The sequence below is a fragment of the Netta rufina genome, assembly GCF_964035555.1.
Source record: "Netta rufina genome assembly, chromosome: 5".
NCBI classification, from domain to species: Eukaryota; Metazoa; Chordata; class Aves; order Anseriformes; family Anatidae; genus Netta; species Netta rufina.
The window spans coordinates 46,877,159-46,897,060 of record NC_140128.1 but is presented as its reverse complement, the minus strand read 5'-3'; the positions used below and the strand labels follow the sequence as shown (position 1 = coordinate 46,897,060).

Genomic DNA, 19,902 nt, shown 5'->3' with positions numbered 1-19,902 from the left:
AGTGCATCGTATGATGCATTCTGACATCTCAGCCACAGAAGAGAATGGCTTTGGGGAAGGAAGGGGTATCAGCACCAAGGATGGACCTTGCTAGATAAGCAAACACTTGAGACACAGGAACAACCAAATTTCTGAGTCGCTTGTATTTTGTTTTGGTAAAGGAAAATAAATGTGTCATGGGCAGTCATTTGTTTCCTTTCCATTTAATATCATATAATCATAGAATCATTCAGGTTGAAAAAGACCTCTACAGTCATCTAGTCCAACCTTTAACTTAGTACTGCCAACTCCACCACTAAACCATGCTAATAAGTTGTACGTCTACACGTTTCTTGAAGACGTAAGAAATATTTTCTCACCCACTCTATTCCCACCTCTCCAAAGGCAGAAGTTAGAGCATACACTGATGAGCATCTCCCACAACCACAGCTCTCTCAACCAGACTGTCTAAATGTCACCCAACACTAACGTGACATCCCAGACAACTCTGGTGTGTTTGTATCAGGCATGACAAAGAGAAGCCACATAAGAATCTCTGACAAATCAATTTTGCATCCATGGCAATTAACTTCACAAACCAGACGTACATTTCTATTTATTTATTTATTTATTTATTTATTTATTTATTCATTCATTCATTCCAGAAATCAGTTTCAGGTGTTTAAGAAGTATGACTGTAGCCACTGAAAGCCTTGACTGATGGGACAAGGCTTTTCTGTATGCATTTCAACAACCACATATCTTTATATGGTTTAAGACTGCAGGATCTTGTCCTAAGAAAAGCTCAAGGAATTTATACAAGCTGGTCTTCCCTCATGTGAGAATCCAGCCGTATTACCTAACAATGTCACTAGGAAACCACAGGATTTGCTGAGCAATGGTTTCATTCCTCCCATCCCACATAACACAATGGCACATTGGCTGGAACTGAGAAGGTTTGGTGTGCCCAAATACGCACTGGAGCAGCACAGAAACATTTACTTCAGACATTTCTGCCTAGTTCTAGCTCAGTCCCTGAAACTTGGGAAATCTACTGTCTGCTCATTCTTGGTTCCTCAGTCTTTCCTCCTGCTGTCTGTTCTTCTGCACAAAGTGAGGAACACAAGGATCGCCTGTGGTGATCGTATGCTTTCATGATTCATGTCTCTCATTTCTGGATTCACACATCAGATTAAGAGGGGTTGCAAGAAGTGCCCAAAGCAACACAATAAAGGCCTGTGTCAGGGCCCTCAATGCACCAAGTCTTAATTGCCCCGATCAGTTTCACCTGGACCCTCCATCCCTCCATGCATTGGCCCAGGAGCTCTATTTAAGCTCAGCCCTGGGCTGTTCTTCTCCTTTTGATGTGTCAGATGAGTATTGGTCCCTACCTGGTAATGGAGCTTCTTGATCCAGACCTCAACCTGTGCGCTAACTTCATCACTTGGCCTCAGCCATATCTTGTTGTTCTGAATGTATCTGGCACTCACCTGACCTGTGAAGTGGCTTCTTGGTTTGGACTTGGACCTGACTTATCACCATGACACTGCCTGTGTCTGAAGGTAGGTTACATAATTGCGTGTCTGTATTGTTAGAGAATACCTTCAACATGTTCATGGAGCTATGTTGTCTGGAAGGTAAGCAGCTATCCATGCTTGTGCAATGTCTTCCGTGGTATTCACCAAACTGTCTGCCCTGTGATAAAGACTACAGACACAATCTCCTTGTGGCAGACAGTACAGCAATGTCTAGTGATACACAATCCCTGCACTAAAGGGAAGAAGTCCAGATAGCTTTACTACATGGTGTTCTGCTTGAAAGGAAAGCAGTGGCTAAAGGGGAGAATATCACTTTCTCTCTCCCCCTAAATATAAAAAGAGAAGCTGAGGCATAAAGGACCTGGTTTGCCAAAGGCATGAAGATTGGCTTAGACCTGAGGTTAGACTGGAGACCTTCCAAAAATCCTGGTCCCTATCTACCTGTAAGGCCACCCACGGTTTCTTCCTGCTGTATAGTCCCTTTAGAGAAAGAGAACAGCAGTATGTACTGGGTAACTGTGCAAGAAGAGCCTCGAAAAAGGGAGTCTCCTAACACAACAGCTATCAGATGTGCTAGCACTCGCATCAAGGATGAAAATGCAAGGGTCATACCTACAAAATGACTCTAATAATACTTCTAATTAAGTCTTTTAATCTACTGGAGACAGACCCATTTGCTAGCTATCACAGGTCCATTTATTTCACATCATACGTGCTACAGAAAGTGTGAATTTTTCCCTAATAAGGGCGTATTTAGCATGTTTTGGGGGAGGCCTGTAGCGTGGCTCATGCTTTGTGAACTGCTTTCCCCAATACAGTCCCCCGCAGCTTGGCTGCGAGGCCGGTGCATAATTATATTTTGTTTTGGTGCTTTTTTCGTGTAACGCTGACACAACTCTCCACAGGGAGGAGTTTAGAACTGCGGGGAACGAAAACCGTCCCTCCCCTTCAAGGCCCGATGGGATTTGTAGTCCCTCGGCAGCTCGGCTACGCTGACCGTGGCCCCAAGCAAACTACGTCACCCAGCAAGCCTCGCGCCCTGCTGTGCTCTCTGGGAGAGGCAGGGCAGCCCGTCGGCGTGGGGCATTCTGGTACATGTAGGCAGGCTCGTGGGCACCTCCTAGCGCTGAGAGCGGGGAGGCGGCGGGGGAAAGACTACATTTCCCGGCAGGCAGCGCGGGCCCGGCGGCGGCGCGGGGAGAAGCCGGTCGCTCCAAGATGGCGGTCGATAAAGACCTGCTGCAGCTGGACCTGTACGGGCTGCTGGGGGTCGGCGAGAAGGCGTCGGAGAAGGAGGTCAGCGCCGTGGGGAGGCTCGGGGCGAGGCCGCCCCCTTCCCTCAGCCGTCCTGGGCGCCCCCGGCCCTGCTCTGCCGCTCTCCGGCTGGCCCTGGGCGGCCGGGAGGGGGCTCGGGGCTGGGTCAGGGCTAGGGGCTGCTCTCCTCCTCCCCTCACGGCTGCTCCAAGCGCCCGCTTGGTACCAGGCTTCTTCCTGAAGCGAGCCCCAGCCAGTTGGTTCTTTTTGCCTCGTTTATGTACTCTCACAAGCAAAGTTCCTCCGGTGTTTGCCAGGAATCCAGTTGCTAGAGGGCGTTCTAGGCGCTGTAGGCTCCTGGAAGTAATCTCGTTAGTTTTCCGGGTTTGGAATTACATGGTTATGTTGTTTTGTTAATTTAGTAGTTAAGTCAGTGCTAAACATTCAAATGACTTGCACCACTGAACTGGGAAGGTGACATATTCCAGCGAAGTAACTCTCAGGGTAAAACTATGAATTGAACGAAGTTAAAAGGAAAACTTTTCTTACCTTAAGCTTTCTCACTTTTTTTTTTTTTTAAGGTGGTAAAGAGCAGTAAAAGTACAATAAGGTAAAACTCAGAACTAAAAGACTGCCTAACCAGCAAATGTGCCAGGGGCTAACAGGAAATTCTGTTGTAAACACAAAACAGGTGAACAAGCCAAATACAATTAATTCATAGAGTTGAATGAGATGAAGGGCTTCAGGTGGCATCAGTTTCACTGCTGAGCTAGTTATTGGGGCTGAAAAAAGGAGGAGGACATTACAAATAGGAAGTTATGATGTGCCTTACATTGACAAGTGTACTTTAGAGTGCTGATCCTTGATGTAAAATATGTGAAGCAACCAATGCAAGGACCATTTGTATTCGGAGAGATTTTGCTGAAAAGATGTGAACAAAGGGGAGAAAAACTGTTAAGTAACTTCATTGCTTAGAGAAGCCTTATCTGAACTTGCCATGTAAACAGCTTCTGGCATAGTGGTGACTTAACTCGCTTATTGGAGTCTCTCTTATGGAAGAGACAGGATTAGGCCTGTGAGGCTTCAGCTGCACGTTTTCCTTCCATCAGCTTTGTCCACCAGGTGGTGCTGGGCCACCACTAATTCCACACAATCTAACAAAAAACTGGCACTTGAGCAGAGCAGCTTTTGTTCCTTTCCTTTCTTGCATGCAGATGCTTTCTTGAGAATGGGAGCTCAGTTTATTAAAAACTTTACTAGTAACTTAGCCCATAAAGTTGTCAATTTTTCTGTGAAGTGTAGAAGAGATTAAGCAGTCTTCGGTCAAAATTTCTTTACCTTGCCAAGCTCAATTGTTGCTCAGTAAATGTCCCAAAGAGCTATAGCTGCAAGGAACTGGTATCCCTCTGGCTAAACTGCCTCTGTGAACCAGACTTGGCCTTGATGATCAGGAGAATTGACTGTTGTAATACAGTGTACCTAGAGGTAAAACTTCCAGCTTTGAAAAGCTCAAACTCATTCAAAATGTGGCTGCCAGCCTACCAAGTACCCTGGGCTCAAATGCTTATCTTTGCAAAACAGTGTGATCTAAAAGGGCAGGTCGTTGCACTGAAGTAGAAAACTGAGCTTTTCAGAAGTCTTGCCTTATTGCAGGAGACTGGTGAAAACAGGGAAAGGTATTTTCAGTGTGATGGATTAACGGTGTAGTCAACATCAGAACTGGACGTTATTTTTTTGCCAGGCCCAAGGGGTCCACCCTGAGTTGCTTTTTTGATTCTGTAGTGTGTGTTTTTTCCAAGTTCAAGTCTCAACGTGGACTAAATGATATAACTGGCAGATCTCTGTTTGGCTCTTGCAGATCAAGAAAGCGTACCGCCAGAAGGCCCTGACATGTCACCCAGATAAGAACCCAGACAATCCCAGAGCAGGTAAGATGAAACTATATGGCTGCAAACCACTCGTGTTTATTTTCACGTGTGGAGACTCCTGGAAGTGTTCAACTGTTTAACGTCAGGTCTCTTTGTATGTGATTAAGGGAACGCCTGGCTTTGTGTCATGTAATGCATACATATGCAGGATTAAGAGTTCTTTGCAGCACTATCAGGTATCTCAGGGTTTTAAAATTGAATGCATACATGCTTATTTTAAAAATACAAGCGTTAAGTCAGTGTTGAAGTTTTACTTGTACCACTCAAAATCTTCCCACGCGATACCTGAATCATGGATCTTTGGCTGTCTTAAATGTTAACTGGCTGGTCACTATTTTAGTTTATGCCTCTAACAATCAGAACTTCAATAACATGCTTTTAAATTTTTACTTTAAAATACTTTTTAAAGTATTTTACATTTATATCAGTAATTGGAAGGACTCTGTTCATCAAGACACCTCAGAAGAAACATTGTTCAGTGTCTTGTGTTTTCCAAATTGATAGGCTACAGTCTTATAGACTGAAGTTTTAAAACTAGTGTAGGGTTTGCCACCAGGAAAAAATATTTTCAGTGGTGATGAGAATAGAGCTGGAGGCTTTGATGTATGCAGAAGGTTGGAAGGTCGTTTAAGTGTGTGGGGAGACCCCCAGCTTATGTGTGTATTCCTCCAGGAAGAGGGTCAACAATATTGCTGTAAAATGGAGAGTTTGGATCTCGGGCTGAAAAGCTACTTTTGAGACAATTTGTTTGTAATGTTCAGTCTGGCTGCAAATTGAAGAATTGTGTCTGTAGATGGGTTCTATTGAATTCATGTTTGCAAGGCTTCTCTTAAAAAGAAGTGATTGCAGTTTTTGTTTCTTAGTTTGCACAGGTTTAATAACCAGATAACCAGATTCTAGTTATAGGTTGGCTTACAAAATGCTTTGGAAAGATTTTTTTTCTTTCTGATGTTCTGCAGGTCTCTTCCATAAGGGATTGTCTTTTTTGGTTCATCTCCAAGCCACTGCCATGGTTTTCTGCATCTTACCCTTTTTTCTTCTAATTCCCAGCGGAAGTCTTCCACCAACTGTCTCAGGCGTTAGCTGTGCTAACAGATGCAGCAGCAAGGGTAAGGATGCCTCTCCCTCCATAATGGTGGGATTGTGTGGTGTTATTCTGTGTGTGCATGCTGGAGAAGTAGTGGAAAATCTCATCCTGTCTGCCTTGCTCTGTGCTCTCTTCTCCAACTGAGCTTTCATGAATGCAAGTCTTGTCTGTACCCTGTTGTTGTCTGTGATACCAAATAGTAGGCACCAGGTAAGGACTTCAACAAATGTTTTTTTCCTGATCTGATGTGCTGGGAGTAGCTTTGTTTTGTGGCTCATGTGAGACACTGTTTTAATAATGTGCTCAACTGGGATATATTTGTCTTTTAAAAAGTAACCACCACTTTCAGGAGTGCTTTAAATTTGTGTGACAACAGTGTATTTGCAGTTTGCTGGAAATCAAGGTCTGACATAAATAGTATCTAGATTTGTTATCACTTAGGACTCAAAACACTTCTTTCAATGGGGCATGAGAGACTTGTAAAGTGAAAAGCTCATAGTCATCTTTCTTCTTCTGCCGCACAAGCTTTGCAGACTGCCAGATGTAGCTTGGACTCTGTTCTTGCTGCAAGGAAGTGTTTGGGTGCCTACTGCTCAAGGCCTGAAAGTAATCCAAATATGTGAAAGGAAAGAATAAAAACAAAATGAAAGCAGGCCAGTATGAGCAAGTAACCCTATCCATCTGGATATCCATCTACTTGAGAGAATGTATATTAAATTTATAGATCGTAAGATTTAAAAGCATGAAATAGCTCTTCTCTTTTCAAATATTGGCAAAGATTGTAATGTTTGACCCAAGGGGCAATGGTGCTTTTGGTATCCAAGGAGTTTTTGGCTTCTACACTTAAAAAGGAAAAAAGTGTTTAGGAAGTGGTTTGCTTTCATGAAGGGAAAATACCACTTTCTTATTTAAAACCAAGAGCAGAGCTCTCATGAACAATTATTCAAGCAAGGAAAATGCTCAAGTGATGTTTGAGCTGCTGTGTAGGGCCATGCTTTACCTACTACAGAAAGGCTCTGAAGGGGAATTAACAAATTATTCAGTGGTTTGAGCAGATGTCAGTAAAGCTGCCAGTCTACCCTGCTTCTTAAGTCTCTCTATGTGAATGTTAATGTGCTATTGCAACTGAAGAATGATGCTCTTTGCTCTTGATATGTTCATGTAAGTCAAGCATCTGTCCTGCAAGTAAATTCTTCACATAAAATAAATCCTTTTTAATCATAAAACTATGCCCTAAGCCAAATCTGATTTGTTTCCAGTGCCCCTAAAGCTATTTTTGGCCTGCTTCTGAAAAAAATTTATTTTTCCCACCTTTAAAGATGGGTGAGATTTTTTTCTACATTCCACTTTGCATTTACTCCTAGAATTCCTCATACTTTCAGGCTCTGTCTGGAAATCCTGAGGCCTCTTAATTTTCAGGATATTTGTGTTAACGGCCAACATTTTTAGAAGTGTTAGCAAGAAGCAGAAAATGCTTCACCTCTTGTTACAGCAGTGTTTCAGTATCTGACCTCTCCTTTATTCACAGCTTTCATTTTTTTCCATGTTGCTTTATGTGTACTTACACTCTTCTGTTGGATCTCTGACAGGCGGCATATGACAAAGTGAGAAAAGCTAAAAAGCAAGCAGCAGAAAGGACACAAAAACTTGATGAGAAGAGAAAGAAAGTGAAGCTTGGTAATAAATCTTAATTTTCTCTGGGCTTGGAGTCTTCATTAGCTGGGTGCTTGCATTTCTGCTGCTGCTGGAATTCACCACTAATGGTTAAACTGCTCTTCATCTGTGATGGCTATTTTTTACATCCAGTATAACATGGCTACTAGCCATCTGAAATCTCTAGTAGTCATAGCTAGGGATGGCAAGTGTGACTTCTGATGACCATTAGGACTGCTGATATATGGCTGTGCCTGGGCTGAGGAGAGAGAGCAGAGCATCAGGTCTCTACTTTTGAATCTGTTGTAGACAAAGCAAAGTTTGGGGTCATTCCCTCCACCTCCGGACAGCAGTGTCAGTAGTGAAAATTCGCTTTGCACTGTTTTAATTTTGTTTTTTCTCTGCAGATCTTGAAGCCAGGGAACGAGAAGCTCAGACCCGTGACAGTGAAGAGGAGGAGATCCGGATCACAAGGACCTTAGAACAAGAGGTAATGATCACTTTTAAATTCTTAAACTGCATTTGAGAAGAACTGCTGAAAGACTTTACATTCATGATGCAAACCACATGAAGAGATGAAAAAACTGTGTAGCAGTCACTCAGCCTTTTGGATTAATGGGCTCTGTGAAAGAGGCATGTGGAGCAGTCTGGCAAATGTTGCTGTCCCAGGGTTTGGGGTTCTTTGTCTACTCTTGTGTAGTAGAGAGTAACAGTTAATGGGGTATATATTGGCTGGCAGGGACTGTGTCATTAGAATCACGAGGGGTGCAATTATATGAGCAGTGGAGCTGGCATGGGGGAACGAGGGGGAGGTTTGTCCCCAGGATATGGGGATAAGACAAAAGTGGTCCTTGGCAGTCTTCAGCTGGCATGAGCCGAGTGTGGAACTGTGCACTGAAATATCCATGCTGTCTTACCTCTGCTCCAGATAATACGGCTGCGTGAAGAAGGCTCTCGTCAGCTTGAAGAGCAGCAGAGGCTCATTCGAGAACAGATTCGGCTTGAAAGAGAGCAGCGCATCCAAGGTGAGAATAGGTGAGACTGGAGTCCTTAGCCAAACTAAGTTGCCCATAGGACTCTTACTTCTCTGCAGGTGGAACAGGGCTTGCATGCAAATGCAGCCTTCTGACTTGGTCACATTGCCATGTATAGGATCTGACTTAGCACCTTTTTCAGGGATAAGTCAAAAGAGGAGCTTTTCTGTGAGGCTTTTTTCTTATGTGGCATATTTTTGCTCCTCTTCAATAAATATTCTAAAGCACTAAATGTGGAGGGTCTGATGTGGATCCCCACAGGTGTGCTGGAAGGAAACCTAAAGTCCAACTCATCTGTCACAATTAAAGCAGTCAGTGTTGCACACACAATAAGGACTGATTCAAGGTTGCCAAAAAATAAACCCACCACATGTCATTGGGGTTATTACCTATGTATCCCCATGAAAATTCTTAGTATCCAAAAGAGACGCAGTGGGGAGAATGAAGTTTTGCATAGTCTGTGGTTGCTGAGGTTTTACCTCCTGGAATTTAATTTTCTCCCTCTAGATCTTAGAGGCTCTGGGATTCTTGAAACTCACTCCCATCCACACATTTCTCTAGTGATTTGCCTTTTTTTTTTTTTTTTTTTTTTTTTTTTTTTTTTTTTTAAGTATTCTGTATTTCTGTGGGCTTAAAATGCAGTTTTATATACTGTTCTGCTTTTCAAAACATGTTAGAGTGCTGTTTAGGGCTTCAGTTCAATAGAAAAATTTGGTCTTTCTTGTTTCCTACCCCTTTTGCATTCTGGCTGTTGACATAGTGCAAGATTTTCTGCTTTCTCACAGGAAAAAGGTTGTTCTAAGGAATAATAATAAAAAAAAAAAAATAGCACCAGAGGTCCAGATGCAGAAACTGTTTTGGCGTCACCATGGGTTGGTTTCCTGTATGACAGTCTGTAAGCTGTTCAGCCCACGCTAACTTCTCTTAATTTCACATATTGGAAGTTGGGAAGGGTGTTGAGCATTTAGTTACCATAAATCACTTTTTGGTCCTTGGAACAGGAGCAGATTGCTATGAAGTATTTCACTATTAAGTATTTAGTTGCAGGGCCAGATTAAATTCTTAAGCTATGTTTTAGCACTTTTTTGTCCTCCCTTATTTTTCCTCATTTGTTCCTACCAGCACAACCGCTTTGCAGGGAGAAATGTCACAGAATATAGCATGTCTCACACTTGTGCTTTTAACTCAGCTATTTTCTGACCTTGATCATGGGCAGCCTGGGCATCATGGAAAAAAAAAAATGCAGGCATCTGATATTCAGTTTACATTATAGCTCATACTGACACTGTTGTGTAATATTTTTGGGGTGCTGAACTGATCTAGTGCAAAAGAAATCCTGAAGTGTGCTTACTACATTCTCAGGGCAAATTTTGTGCTAATGCTCTTTAGCTGATGAATTTTTAACCATGTCCTTTTCATCTTTATTTTCTTTCTCCTCTGTAGGCAGGCAAGAAGGAAATGGAGCAGAAGGCAGAATAACTCCCAAACTCAAAGTAAGACATTTCTAGAAAGATGGGTTTTGGTAAAAACTGGTAGAACTTCTGGAGTTTTGGAAAATGCAAGGGACTCCTCTGCTGAACTGGCATGCCCCTTTGTACAGAGGTGGTGAATCTCCTCTACTTAATGCACATCATGCATGCCAACAGCTCCCCCATGCATGTGTTGTTGTGTTTAAAGCACCCTTCTTCCCCTATCTTTTTCTCCTCTGCTTTCTGATCTGAACTTTTCAGCCATCTCTGCTTTAGACACTGAGAAACTTCTGTTTTTTACCCTGATATAGCTGTTAATATGCCTTCAAGTTTAATTTTAATTCCAGTAAGGCTCTTCTCACTGTTCCACAAATAATTTGTTTCCTTTTCATGCTGATGTTGAAGTCATTGTCTTGGCAATTCTGGGACTGTAGCTGTAAATAGCAAACTTGATTATTGTGCAGGTGGTATGAGCTGTATTCAGTGTGGCAACGTATGTTCAGCTGGACAAAATTAACTTGTTGCATTTGTTTCCCAGCTAAAATGGAAATGCAGGAAAGAAGATGAGACAGGAGGGGGATACTCAAAAGATGTTCTGTTGCGGATTCTCCAAAAGGTCCTGTCTGTTTCTCTATTCCGTGATCTTTCCCTGCTCTCAATGCTATAAGAATGGATAGTAAATTTTGGGAAGCTCCATATAAACCAGAGTAGCTCATTTTCTTCTCTGCTGAGCCCTCTTGATCATGCCATTTCCAGAGATTATCGGCACAATCCATTATCTGTAACTGCTCCTGAGGTGCACTTCTGTCTTGTTCCCAGCAGGGACTCCTAATGAAACAGAGCAAATGCAAACTCTTCCCCTTCAGTGGTTCATATCCTTTATAAGGTTTAGACAGGCTGTGTGCTTATGGTGCACTTTTACCTTCACTTAAAGCACTATGCATTAACTTCTGTGGGGAGTTTGGAGGCAGGAATAGACAAACCTTTGATCTGATTAACCCCAGCATGTGGTCTATATTTTCCCTTCATATGAGTATCTCCTGCAGCTCTGACTAAGCTGAACAGCCTTCTTGCATTAGGGCTCACTGGAAGCAAAGTGTGTAGCTACATGTCTCTCCAGCACTGTTTCCTGGAGGGACAGGAATTGTGATGGGTTGGGATGAATGGGAGCCTGTGCAAGACAGAAAGGGTGACAGCTCAAGCCTTCTATCTGTGAAGATACCCTTTTTCTTTGCAGTTGCTTCATATGTAAACTTCTTGTTTCGTTATTAACTTTTCTTTTTCTCTCTCTCCTAACAGTATGGTGATGTGCTAAATTTGTTGATCTCCAGTAGGAAGACTGGGAGTGCAGTTGTGGAATTTGCTACGGTTAAGGCTGCTGTAAGTCTCGTGGAGACCACAGATGTGTGCAGTGGAAAGTGGGCAAGAAGGTGCTTCAGAAGGGAAGGGTTTGCTGTCTGACAGCCTGGAAATGCTGCCTTGTCATTAAGGCAGTGGAGAAGGGTAATGAGAGTCTAAAGGTATAGATGCATGAAGGGAGTGTCAAAGCTTGAGGCATAAACCCAGAGCAGATCATGCACATAAACAAGCAGGCTGTGCAGGTAAGCAGCTGAGGGAAGGGACTGCTTTAAAGAGCAGACATTAAGCTATTTAACTAGCTCTCACTGAGGGTGAATTACCAATTGTGGAGATGGGCTTAATGAGTCTTAGAGGTTATATCAGGCATTTGCAGTTTAAAAGAAATCTAAATGTCTTGACTCACAGTGAGTTATAATAATTCATGTTACTGTGGAAGCAGAATGCATCAGTTACTTATGTTTTAGTAGTTCCATCAACTTAAATTTACACTACAAGAGTCTCTTTATTCCTTGTCACTGTTCTTTCACTTGATATATTCAAACAGTCAAAAAAAAAAAAAAAAAAAGAAAAATTGTCTGTGCCCTGTTTATCAGAAGTACTGGCAGTGGTATGTTCTGTCCATGCTTGATGTGGGTATGAGCTTTGAAGGGTGCTTATCATGTAGGGCAGCTGTGAAATCTTCATTGGCATTGATAACAGGCTGAGATAGAAAATCTCTTAAGACTGTTAGTGAAATGTGAGGGAGCGTGACCCAAAATTCAGATGGTGATGGAATATTTTCATTGATAGGAGATGGCTGTGAAGAATGAAGTTGGCCTGACAAATAATCCTCTAAAGATTTCGTGGCTGGAAGGCCAGCCTCAGAACAATCCCCGCACTGTCCTTTCTGACAGCAGTAGTCAGCCTAGGACTTCACAGGTAAGGAGAACATAGGCTGCTGTTACCTTAGTCTGTTTCTATAGCAACCCAAATTTAAAAGCGTGCTTTGCATTTATGCTAAGATGCATTGATTCCTCGCAGAGCTGGAAAAGAAGCTCTTAGTGAAAGGTTTGGCTTTCTGATGATCCTTTTTATGCTGAAGCAGTGGCATTTTTTAAAGGACCTTTTGCCTGAGTAGCAGCACACTGAGACACAAGCTACTTGAGCAACTGGAGCTTTGCACAATGTGTCTCTGAAAAATAAGGATGCTTCTTCCTCAACATGATGCCTCTAATGCCATTCTGTGAATTTAGTAGATGTTGTGGGAAACCTCTGGCTGATAGCTCATTAAAACAGCTCTCCTAGAAGGCAGCTTTAGAGAGATTTGGTTACTGCAATCACAAGAGGATGGAATTTCAGTGCTGAAACCAAACCTACATGTATGTTCTTGGGGTTTGCAGGAGGGAAAAGAAAGTAGTCATATTGAATATCCTTGTAAAGAGGCCTTATTGTTTGGATTGGGTTGCCTTCACCAGTGCTATTAAAGCTTCGTAGATGCTTCAGGTACAAGGTGTTTTATAACTCTTAGCTGCTTCCTGTTTATTCCACCAGATGATCAATCTGAAGTTGTTGTTTCAGTCACGAAATGCGTAAAAGGCAACAACTAGTGGTTTAAACATAGAAGCCAAATCTCTCCTTGAGCAGGCAATGCTGCATCCAATTGTTGGCTGTCAGTTACCCCCTGCTCCTGTTGCCTCTTTGGAGTAGGAACTATATCCGCTTCTTTTACAGCATGCTAAATTCTGTGCTGTAGAGCTAAGTGTAGTATATCTCATGTTTTGCCTGTTCTCTGGTCTAGTTACTAATTCCTTCCCTGAGACAAGGTGTGAAGGGGCCTGAGATCTTCTGGTTATTTGAGTTCCAGTTCAAACTTCATGTGACACTTCCTTCCCTCTCCTTTTCCCCTGCCTTATGTGCTATAGGTATCCTCAGTCCACATGTCTGTCTGTCAGCTTTGTATGTGTTCATGGCCTAAATATTGTAGTGGCTTGTGAGACTGTTCAATGCATTCTCTCCTGACTTTTCTGGTATTTTATTTACAGAATTTACACATCAGAATGCCTTGCTGCTGTCGTAGTTTTGTTTAGAGTTGTATATTCTGTCTGAACAGCCTGGGCTGAGCCAGCATCATTTCCCAGGGATCTCAGGCAAGGCAGTTTGAGCATCTTAATTCAATAGCCAAGCAGATCTTCATGTGTGATGTAGAACCAGTGAGCCCTGCAGACAGCAAATTCCCAGAGTTGGGTGAGCATTAGAAGATGATTTGGGAAAAAGCAGAATCAAGTCTGACTGTCCCTCACTAGTGGAGACAAGAACTGGCTCTGAAGAGTTCATTCATACCTGAGGGGGTCACCAGTGCAAAAATTGTTAATGGATTCTTGCCTCGGTGGGTTCCACTGTAAAAGACTTAGCATTTGACTAATTTTGGTCGTGGAAAGAAGCCAAGACAAAGCTTTGTTAGTTTGCAACTGCAGCGTCTGCCTGCTGCAGAGGATTAGCCTGGTGGAGCCAGCAGCAAGGCAGGGCAGGCTAAAGCAGCTGGTGGTGTTCGTGCTGCGTGGAGGTGGTGACTCACTTCTGTCCAGCACACCTTCATCAGTCCTGTGCTAGCTCTCAAAATGGTGAGGAGTTATGGCCAGTGGTTTGTATCCTTTCCCAGGAGTTTCATTTGCAATGCTTTTTCTTTCTACTGCTATTGTGTAAGCAGCTGCAACTCTGCAGTGTAGCCTTGCTGTCTAGGCTAAGGTCTCTGAGCTGCTCTGGTTCCTTTTCCTACTCCCTACACTATGCCTTCCTCAAGGCCCTCTGCTGCTTCCACTAAAATGTTTCCAAAACATGTAACTTGGTCATCACTTCTCTTGGCTGTATTGCTTCTAGGTGTCCTATCCTCTTTGTTCTCAGCTCTTAAATTCTAGACTATCCAAAATGAGGTCTTTTGAGTATCAGTTGCCACTGCCCCGATCTACTTCCTTATCCTTTCATACCCAGTCTGGCTTTCCATCCATCACAGACTACATTCTCATTTTCAAGCTGCACTAATTTCATACTGATTGAAGCTGCCCTCATTTCCTCTTTGCTCTCTCTGGGTAGCTCCTATTTTTGTCTGATTCCACCCCCTGCTTGCTCCCACTCGGTGCAAATGAAGCTCCTTCCCTGCTCTGCTTCAGAAAAAACAGCTGAAGAGCTGCACTGTTCTCATGGCAACACACTCACTACTCATCCACTTGTGCTCTATGCGTGGGGTACTCAGCCAGGAGCTGTGCACCAAAGTCATCAAATAATAGAGAGCCACAGACAGGCTCGACCAGGGCAGCTTTGGAAGCAGTTCCTAGGGGAAAGCAAGACTGCCTGCTGAAAGGTTGTGTTGTGAGGAGGTGGCAAGCTGCAAATTACTTGCCTCCATGGTTTTTACTGGCTTGTTTAGTCCCACAGCAAGGGATGAGTGGTGTCGAGCAGATTCCGGAGAACTGCTGGAGCTGAATGGGAGTGTTAAGCTTGAATTACGAAAGCTGTGGTTTAACTGCTATTACTCTAGGCAATTTGAGAGCAATGATTGCTTGATTGCTGCAGCTCTGAGTGGCTCAAAGCATACAAGGACTATACAGTGCTGTGAGGAGCACCTTTTGCCTCTACAACGGCATGAAGCACTTCTTCATGAAAAGGTCAGCCTTGCGTCTGTACTAGTGGTATCTCCCTACCAGTGCACCACATTTGTTTTGGGCCATCCATTCAGCCACAGTAATGTGCTGACAAACGCCTTCTGTCTGGCATTCTCTTGCATCTTTTCTAAGCTCCTTTGAGGTTTCAGCAAATTCATGTTATCTGACTTTACCAGATTCCTATCAGGCTGTAGGTTGAGCTGTCTGTGCCTTCTCTGCAATCTGAGCGCTTTGCTGTAGCCTACTTCCAAAGCTTATGGCTGTCGAGGTCTGTAGTGATTTTTTTTGGTTGTTGTTGTTTTTTGTTTTGTTTTTGTTTTGTTTTTTTTTTAAAAGGGACCTGCTATCTGATCTAGCTATGAAAGAAGTTAAGACATTGGTGACCCAGTAGCTTCTGCAGTGTCTTCTTAATAGTTCACCCCTGATCCTGCCTAAAAGGTATTCAGCCAGGCAGAGCACTTCCAGCCTGCAGGGTGAAGAACTGTGTTCATTTCAACACTACATCTTGGTCCTGAGCTGTGTGCATTTTCCCTTCCAGGGGAGGACAGAATACCAGCAGCTCTAGCCGTTTCCCAGCCCAGAAAAGCAGAGCAATGCTGCTTTCCCCACCCTCATAAAAACCTGAAGTGCCAGAGAGGATAAGTCTTGGTCCCTGTGGATAAGGGACCTGTGCTCTTGATGCCTGGCCTTTGTTGGTTTGGCTTGCTACCAATGAAATGAGGCAACAAGACATTTCCAATCACAGATGCATTTATTCTTCCATGTCTGTACAGCTGATAGATCAATGCATGCTTCAAGCAGCAGTATCTAGAGAAATTTCTTCTGCTAGTAGACTAAATGAACGGCTCTTGCTGCATTATGAGCCTATATAGATGCTTACCTGTTTCCAGGTTGGGAGTGCCAACTGCACTTGAGTTAGGGGAAAAACTCACATTTTAAAAAAAAAAAAAAAAAAAAAAAAAAAAGAGGAACAGCTTTGATTCTTCACATCCAAATGTGGTGGGAGAAGAAACATCAGTTTCTGTCTCTTGACCATTGCCATAGGTTTTGAGAAAACAATTGCTCCTGTCCCCTTAAAAGCTGCCTGCTTATCCACAAGTGATGTATGCCATACCCCTTTCTGTCCGTGCTCTGCAGTGTCACAGCCACATCCCCCAAATAGCAAGTCTTTTGCTAAACAATGCCATTCTTCTGTGAGTTGGAGATGCACAGTCAAGAGTGGGAAATTCCCAGCGTTGAGAATGGAAACTTGCCCACAAGGTTCCAGCAGACAGTGCTCTCATCTAGGCACGGAACCTGTCTGCTCCCTTCCAGAGGACTTCTTGGCAAGGACAAGAACAGTCTGTGATGGGTAAGGCAACAACAACAAAACAGACCACACACAACAGGGGTGATGCAGTATCCTTCCTCCTGTTAGGACTAGAGAAACTGGCACCAGCAGTAGGTATATGTGATATGTTAAATGATAAATACCTTCAAATGGCGTAATCTCTTGGATTCTGTTTCCTGAGGGTCTGCAGAACATCCTCAAGAAGCGATAGCCCCAAATCCACTTTGAAGGACAGGAAAGGATCAGACAGATCAGAAAGAGTGGTGCCATTCTGGGAACCAGTCTCTGAGGTCCCGCAGTCTGTAGCCTGCTCCTTGTGGAACTGAGTTTGAGTGGCTTTGTGGTATTGATGAGCAGCACCAGAAAAGGAGACATCAGAGTGAGAATCTGTATGATCAATGATGTTCGGGCAGCTAGAACTGTCCAGGTACAGCCGGGGAGGCTTAGGAGGTGCTTGTGCCTTGGCTAGGTTTTGCTCACTCTGACATGACAGGTAATCAGACTTGTCCTTCAGTTCCCTCAAGCATTCCCTCTTCTGGCACTGTCCATCACTGTCCAGTGTGTGGCTGTTCTGATTCAAGATAATGACTTGGTTGCCCAGCTTTTTGTGTCTCCTGAGTGAGAAACGTCTGAAGAACGTTGTGGACTTAATGGATCCTCTCCGCCAAGTATCCATGCTGATGAAAGGCAAAGAGAAGAAAGAAAATGCTGACTCTTCACAGTCAGGTGTTGAACTTCAGTCGCAGGCTCAGCAGCAAGCCACGCAACAGGAACAACTTCTTCCTTCCCTGTTCCTGTAGCTGGAAGGAAAACAGAGAAGCTCGTATTGCAGGAAATGCAAACTTCACACACTACATCCCTGTGTTCAGGAGCAGTTGCCCCGTCTTACATGTTAGGGAGCCTCCTTCAGTGGAGAAGGAATGGCGATGTCTGAGCTTATTAAATCTGTGCTGCAGAAACAAGCTGGTGAAGAATAGCAAAGGCACAGTCACCATGAGAACAGATTTAATCTAGCATCTAGAACAGAAGGGCACTCTGGTACCATGGTAACCAGCCACCTTCATGGTGAAGGGCACGGTATAAAAATCTCAGTGGGTGGTTAGGAAGGGATCTGGTGACTCAGTCACACTGAAGAAAACCAAAGAAATAGTGGAATGGAAATTTAAAAAGCAGCAAAATGAAGATGTAAAAGATGAGTGTTAGGAAAATTGAATGCAAAATAGACTTACGCTGTGTCGGAGCGGCACCTGAGTCCAACAGGCAGAGGAGAGAGACTGCTGAAGTTCTTGGAGAACGGTGACCACCACTCTCACCAATACGCTGGGATGGTGGAAGAAGCAAGTCCAGGGATGATTCAGCCAGGTTGGACCCAGAGCGGTAAAAATCCACGCCGCCTTCTCTTCGTGTGCCTCTTGTCACTGCTTCCCCGGCTGCAGTTCCCTGTGCGTATGTATTTGTTTTGAGCCAAGCCCTTGCTGAGTCAGCCACGTCAGAAACTGGGTTTTACACTATTGGTAATTGTCAGGATTGCAGGAAGTAGGTGTGTAAAGTGGCAAAGCATCAGCCCACACTCTGCCTGAGGAGAAAGCAAGCTCCCTCAGAGGCACCCAGATTGCTTGAGAACAGTCAGTGTGAACGTCAACTTGTAGCCCATCTTGAATCAGACTGCTTCTTCCCTTTGTGCTCTCCCTACTGTCACTTCTGATGGCTTGTTGTATCAGCAGGGCTCCCAAATGAGGCCGGAAATAATCTCTTCTCTGTTTTAAATGTAAATCCAGAGTGTGAGGTAGTGATTCAGGTTTGTATGGGTGACTCATTTGCATGAGTCTCATGTAGGCTATTTCATTCAGCCAAGCAGATGTCAGTAAATATCTGTGGTTAGTGGACAGAAGCTTTGAAGAAACCTCGTTCTGCCACTGAGGTCTGATACAATCTGGTGCTTTCTCAAACACTATGGAAATCTGTGCTGCGCAGTACCAAAAGGTTATTTCATTCATGCAGTTCCAAAGACACCAATTACAGCATACCAGTCTCTTAATTCCCCCATTTTTTCATCTATTGTGGGCTTCTATTTTGTCCTCACAGCTAGGCACCCTGCAGCTGGAGGAACCACTTTGCTGGCACATGGTAGCAAATTTACCCTTGCACTGTTTTCCTGCAGAAGCTTTTGTTTTTTGATTGTCTTCAGCCTTTCTATTTTCTGTTCAAGATGTCCTTAAATCACCACTAAATCTAGTTCCTAGAAAAATTAGTGTGATTTTTTGTTCACCTTTTGTCAAGATGCTTTTATTTCTGCCTGAACTGTCAAACGAATGAGATGAATGTTTCCAAGCATTGCGGCGCGTTGAATACATCTGAAATCAGTAAGGCCACCTACTAACGCTAAAAGGCTTTTGAAAGCAGAGTGCCAAAACCGCCACTTTGCTCGGAGATAGCAGCTGTCATTTGCTGCCTACATTTATTAGGTAGTCTGCAGTCACCACTTAGCTGACGTGACAGTTGCTACCACACACAGCAGAAAGGCTCCAAGAGCTTTTCGAGAACTGAAATTCTTGCGCCAAGTTTGGGAACGTACCTGTTGTTTTTTTTTCTGTGCAGCTGCTTTCGTGCCTAAACCACAAGGGTTTGATTTTATGGCATTAGCCTTTGTAACGGATGAAGTGTGTGCTGGACTTGCAGAGCAAGCTTGTCATCCAAAATAACCAGCTGTGTTTCCCCATCCAACCTCTGTGAGCTGGTGAGAGGAGTTGGGGATCAAGAGGGTATTTCAAGCACCCTGCCTGTCCTATCCTTTGTCTTTCCACTGATGCTATCAAGGGTCAGTAGCACTGTTTGCTATGAAGCCAACCATGTTCTGTAGCCCAGGCAGCTTTCACACCTTACCTGATTTCCCTGGTGTCATACTGCTATGAATGGTCTGCCTGACTCAAATGGGGGTGTTCTCAGTGTGGCTTTTGGAGGGGGGACCTGTGGGAGCTTTGTGATATGTGCTGTCCTTTACAGGTTGCATTTGTTTTCTGCTTTCAGGCATCTGTGGTCTCAGAGCGGGATTACGAGAGCCTGGTGATGATGCGGATGCGCCAAGCTGCAGAGAGGCAGCAGCTGATTGAACAGCTCAAGCGGGAAGATGAGGAAGAGTCTCACACCTAGCAGGAGAGAGTATGGATTCTCCCCACCCCATCATTCCGTTTCCAAAGCTGTTTCTTAAATTAAGCCAATAAACATCCTTTTTTAAAACTGTTGTAGGAATACAGACTGCACGTGACTGCAGTGCTTTCCAGAGAACAGGGAAAGATGGCTGCATAAGCTTCAGAGTAAGTGTTACCCTGTCAGTCTGCGTACTCAGAGTAGCTGCTCAGTCAGAGGACAGGATTTTGAGAGGTGTTATCTGAACAAACACCAAACCTTTCAAAACCTGGAGCTCTGTAATTCCTGAAAGCTTGGCTGGGAGCTGTGAATCCAGCAGGCTTTGGGCACCTCAGAACAAACCACACAAAGATGTAGGTCTCTTCAGAGAAATATTTTATTGGGGTTACCTTTACAGCAGAATTGATGCCCACTCCCAGACAATCCAGCACTGCAACTGCTATGTTTACAGAGCCGATACCTGAAATGTTCACAAAACCTTTCTGT

At 43.8% G+C, this 19,902-nt stretch overlaps 2 protein-coding genes across 3 annotated transcripts; one reads left to right on the top strand and one right to left on the bottom strand.

Annotated features, from left to right (window-relative positions):
• Positions 1–2,706: 2,706 nt before the first annotated feature.
• Positions 2,707–19,540, top strand: DNAJC17 (DnaJ heat shock protein family (Hsp40) member C17). Of its 2 annotated transcripts, XM_084288582.1 has the most exons (12): positions 2,707–2,813; positions 4,630–4,699; positions 5,750–5,808; positions 7,376–7,463; positions 7,847–7,929; positions 8,368–8,464; positions 9,917–9,966; positions 10,481–10,558; positions 11,242–11,322; positions 12,091–12,219; positions 19,297–19,428; positions 19,516–19,540. In XM_084288582.1, exons 1-11 carry the CDS (start codon positions 2,736–2,738, stop codon positions 19,417–19,419), a joined length of 936 nt encoding a protein of 311 aa, XP_084144708.1. In that variant the 5' UTR covers positions 2,707–2,735; the 3' UTR covers positions 19,420–19,428; positions 19,516–19,540. The 2 variants fall into 2 exon arrangements, with proteins under 2 accessions (XP_084144708.1, XP_084144707.1); XM_084288581.1 differs by lacking the exon at positions 19,516–19,540 and having other exon boundaries at positions 19,297–19,504.
• Positions 16,415–16,945, bottom strand: LOC311210584 (uncharacterized protein C15orf62, mitochondrial; the record flags this gene model as incomplete). Its single annotated transcript, XM_084288583.1, has 1 exon — positions 16,415–16,945. One exon carries the CDS (start codon positions 16,943–16,945, stop codon positions 16,415–16,417), a length of 531 nt encoding a protein of 176 aa, XP_084144709.1.
• Positions 19,541–19,902: the final 362 nt, after the last annotated feature.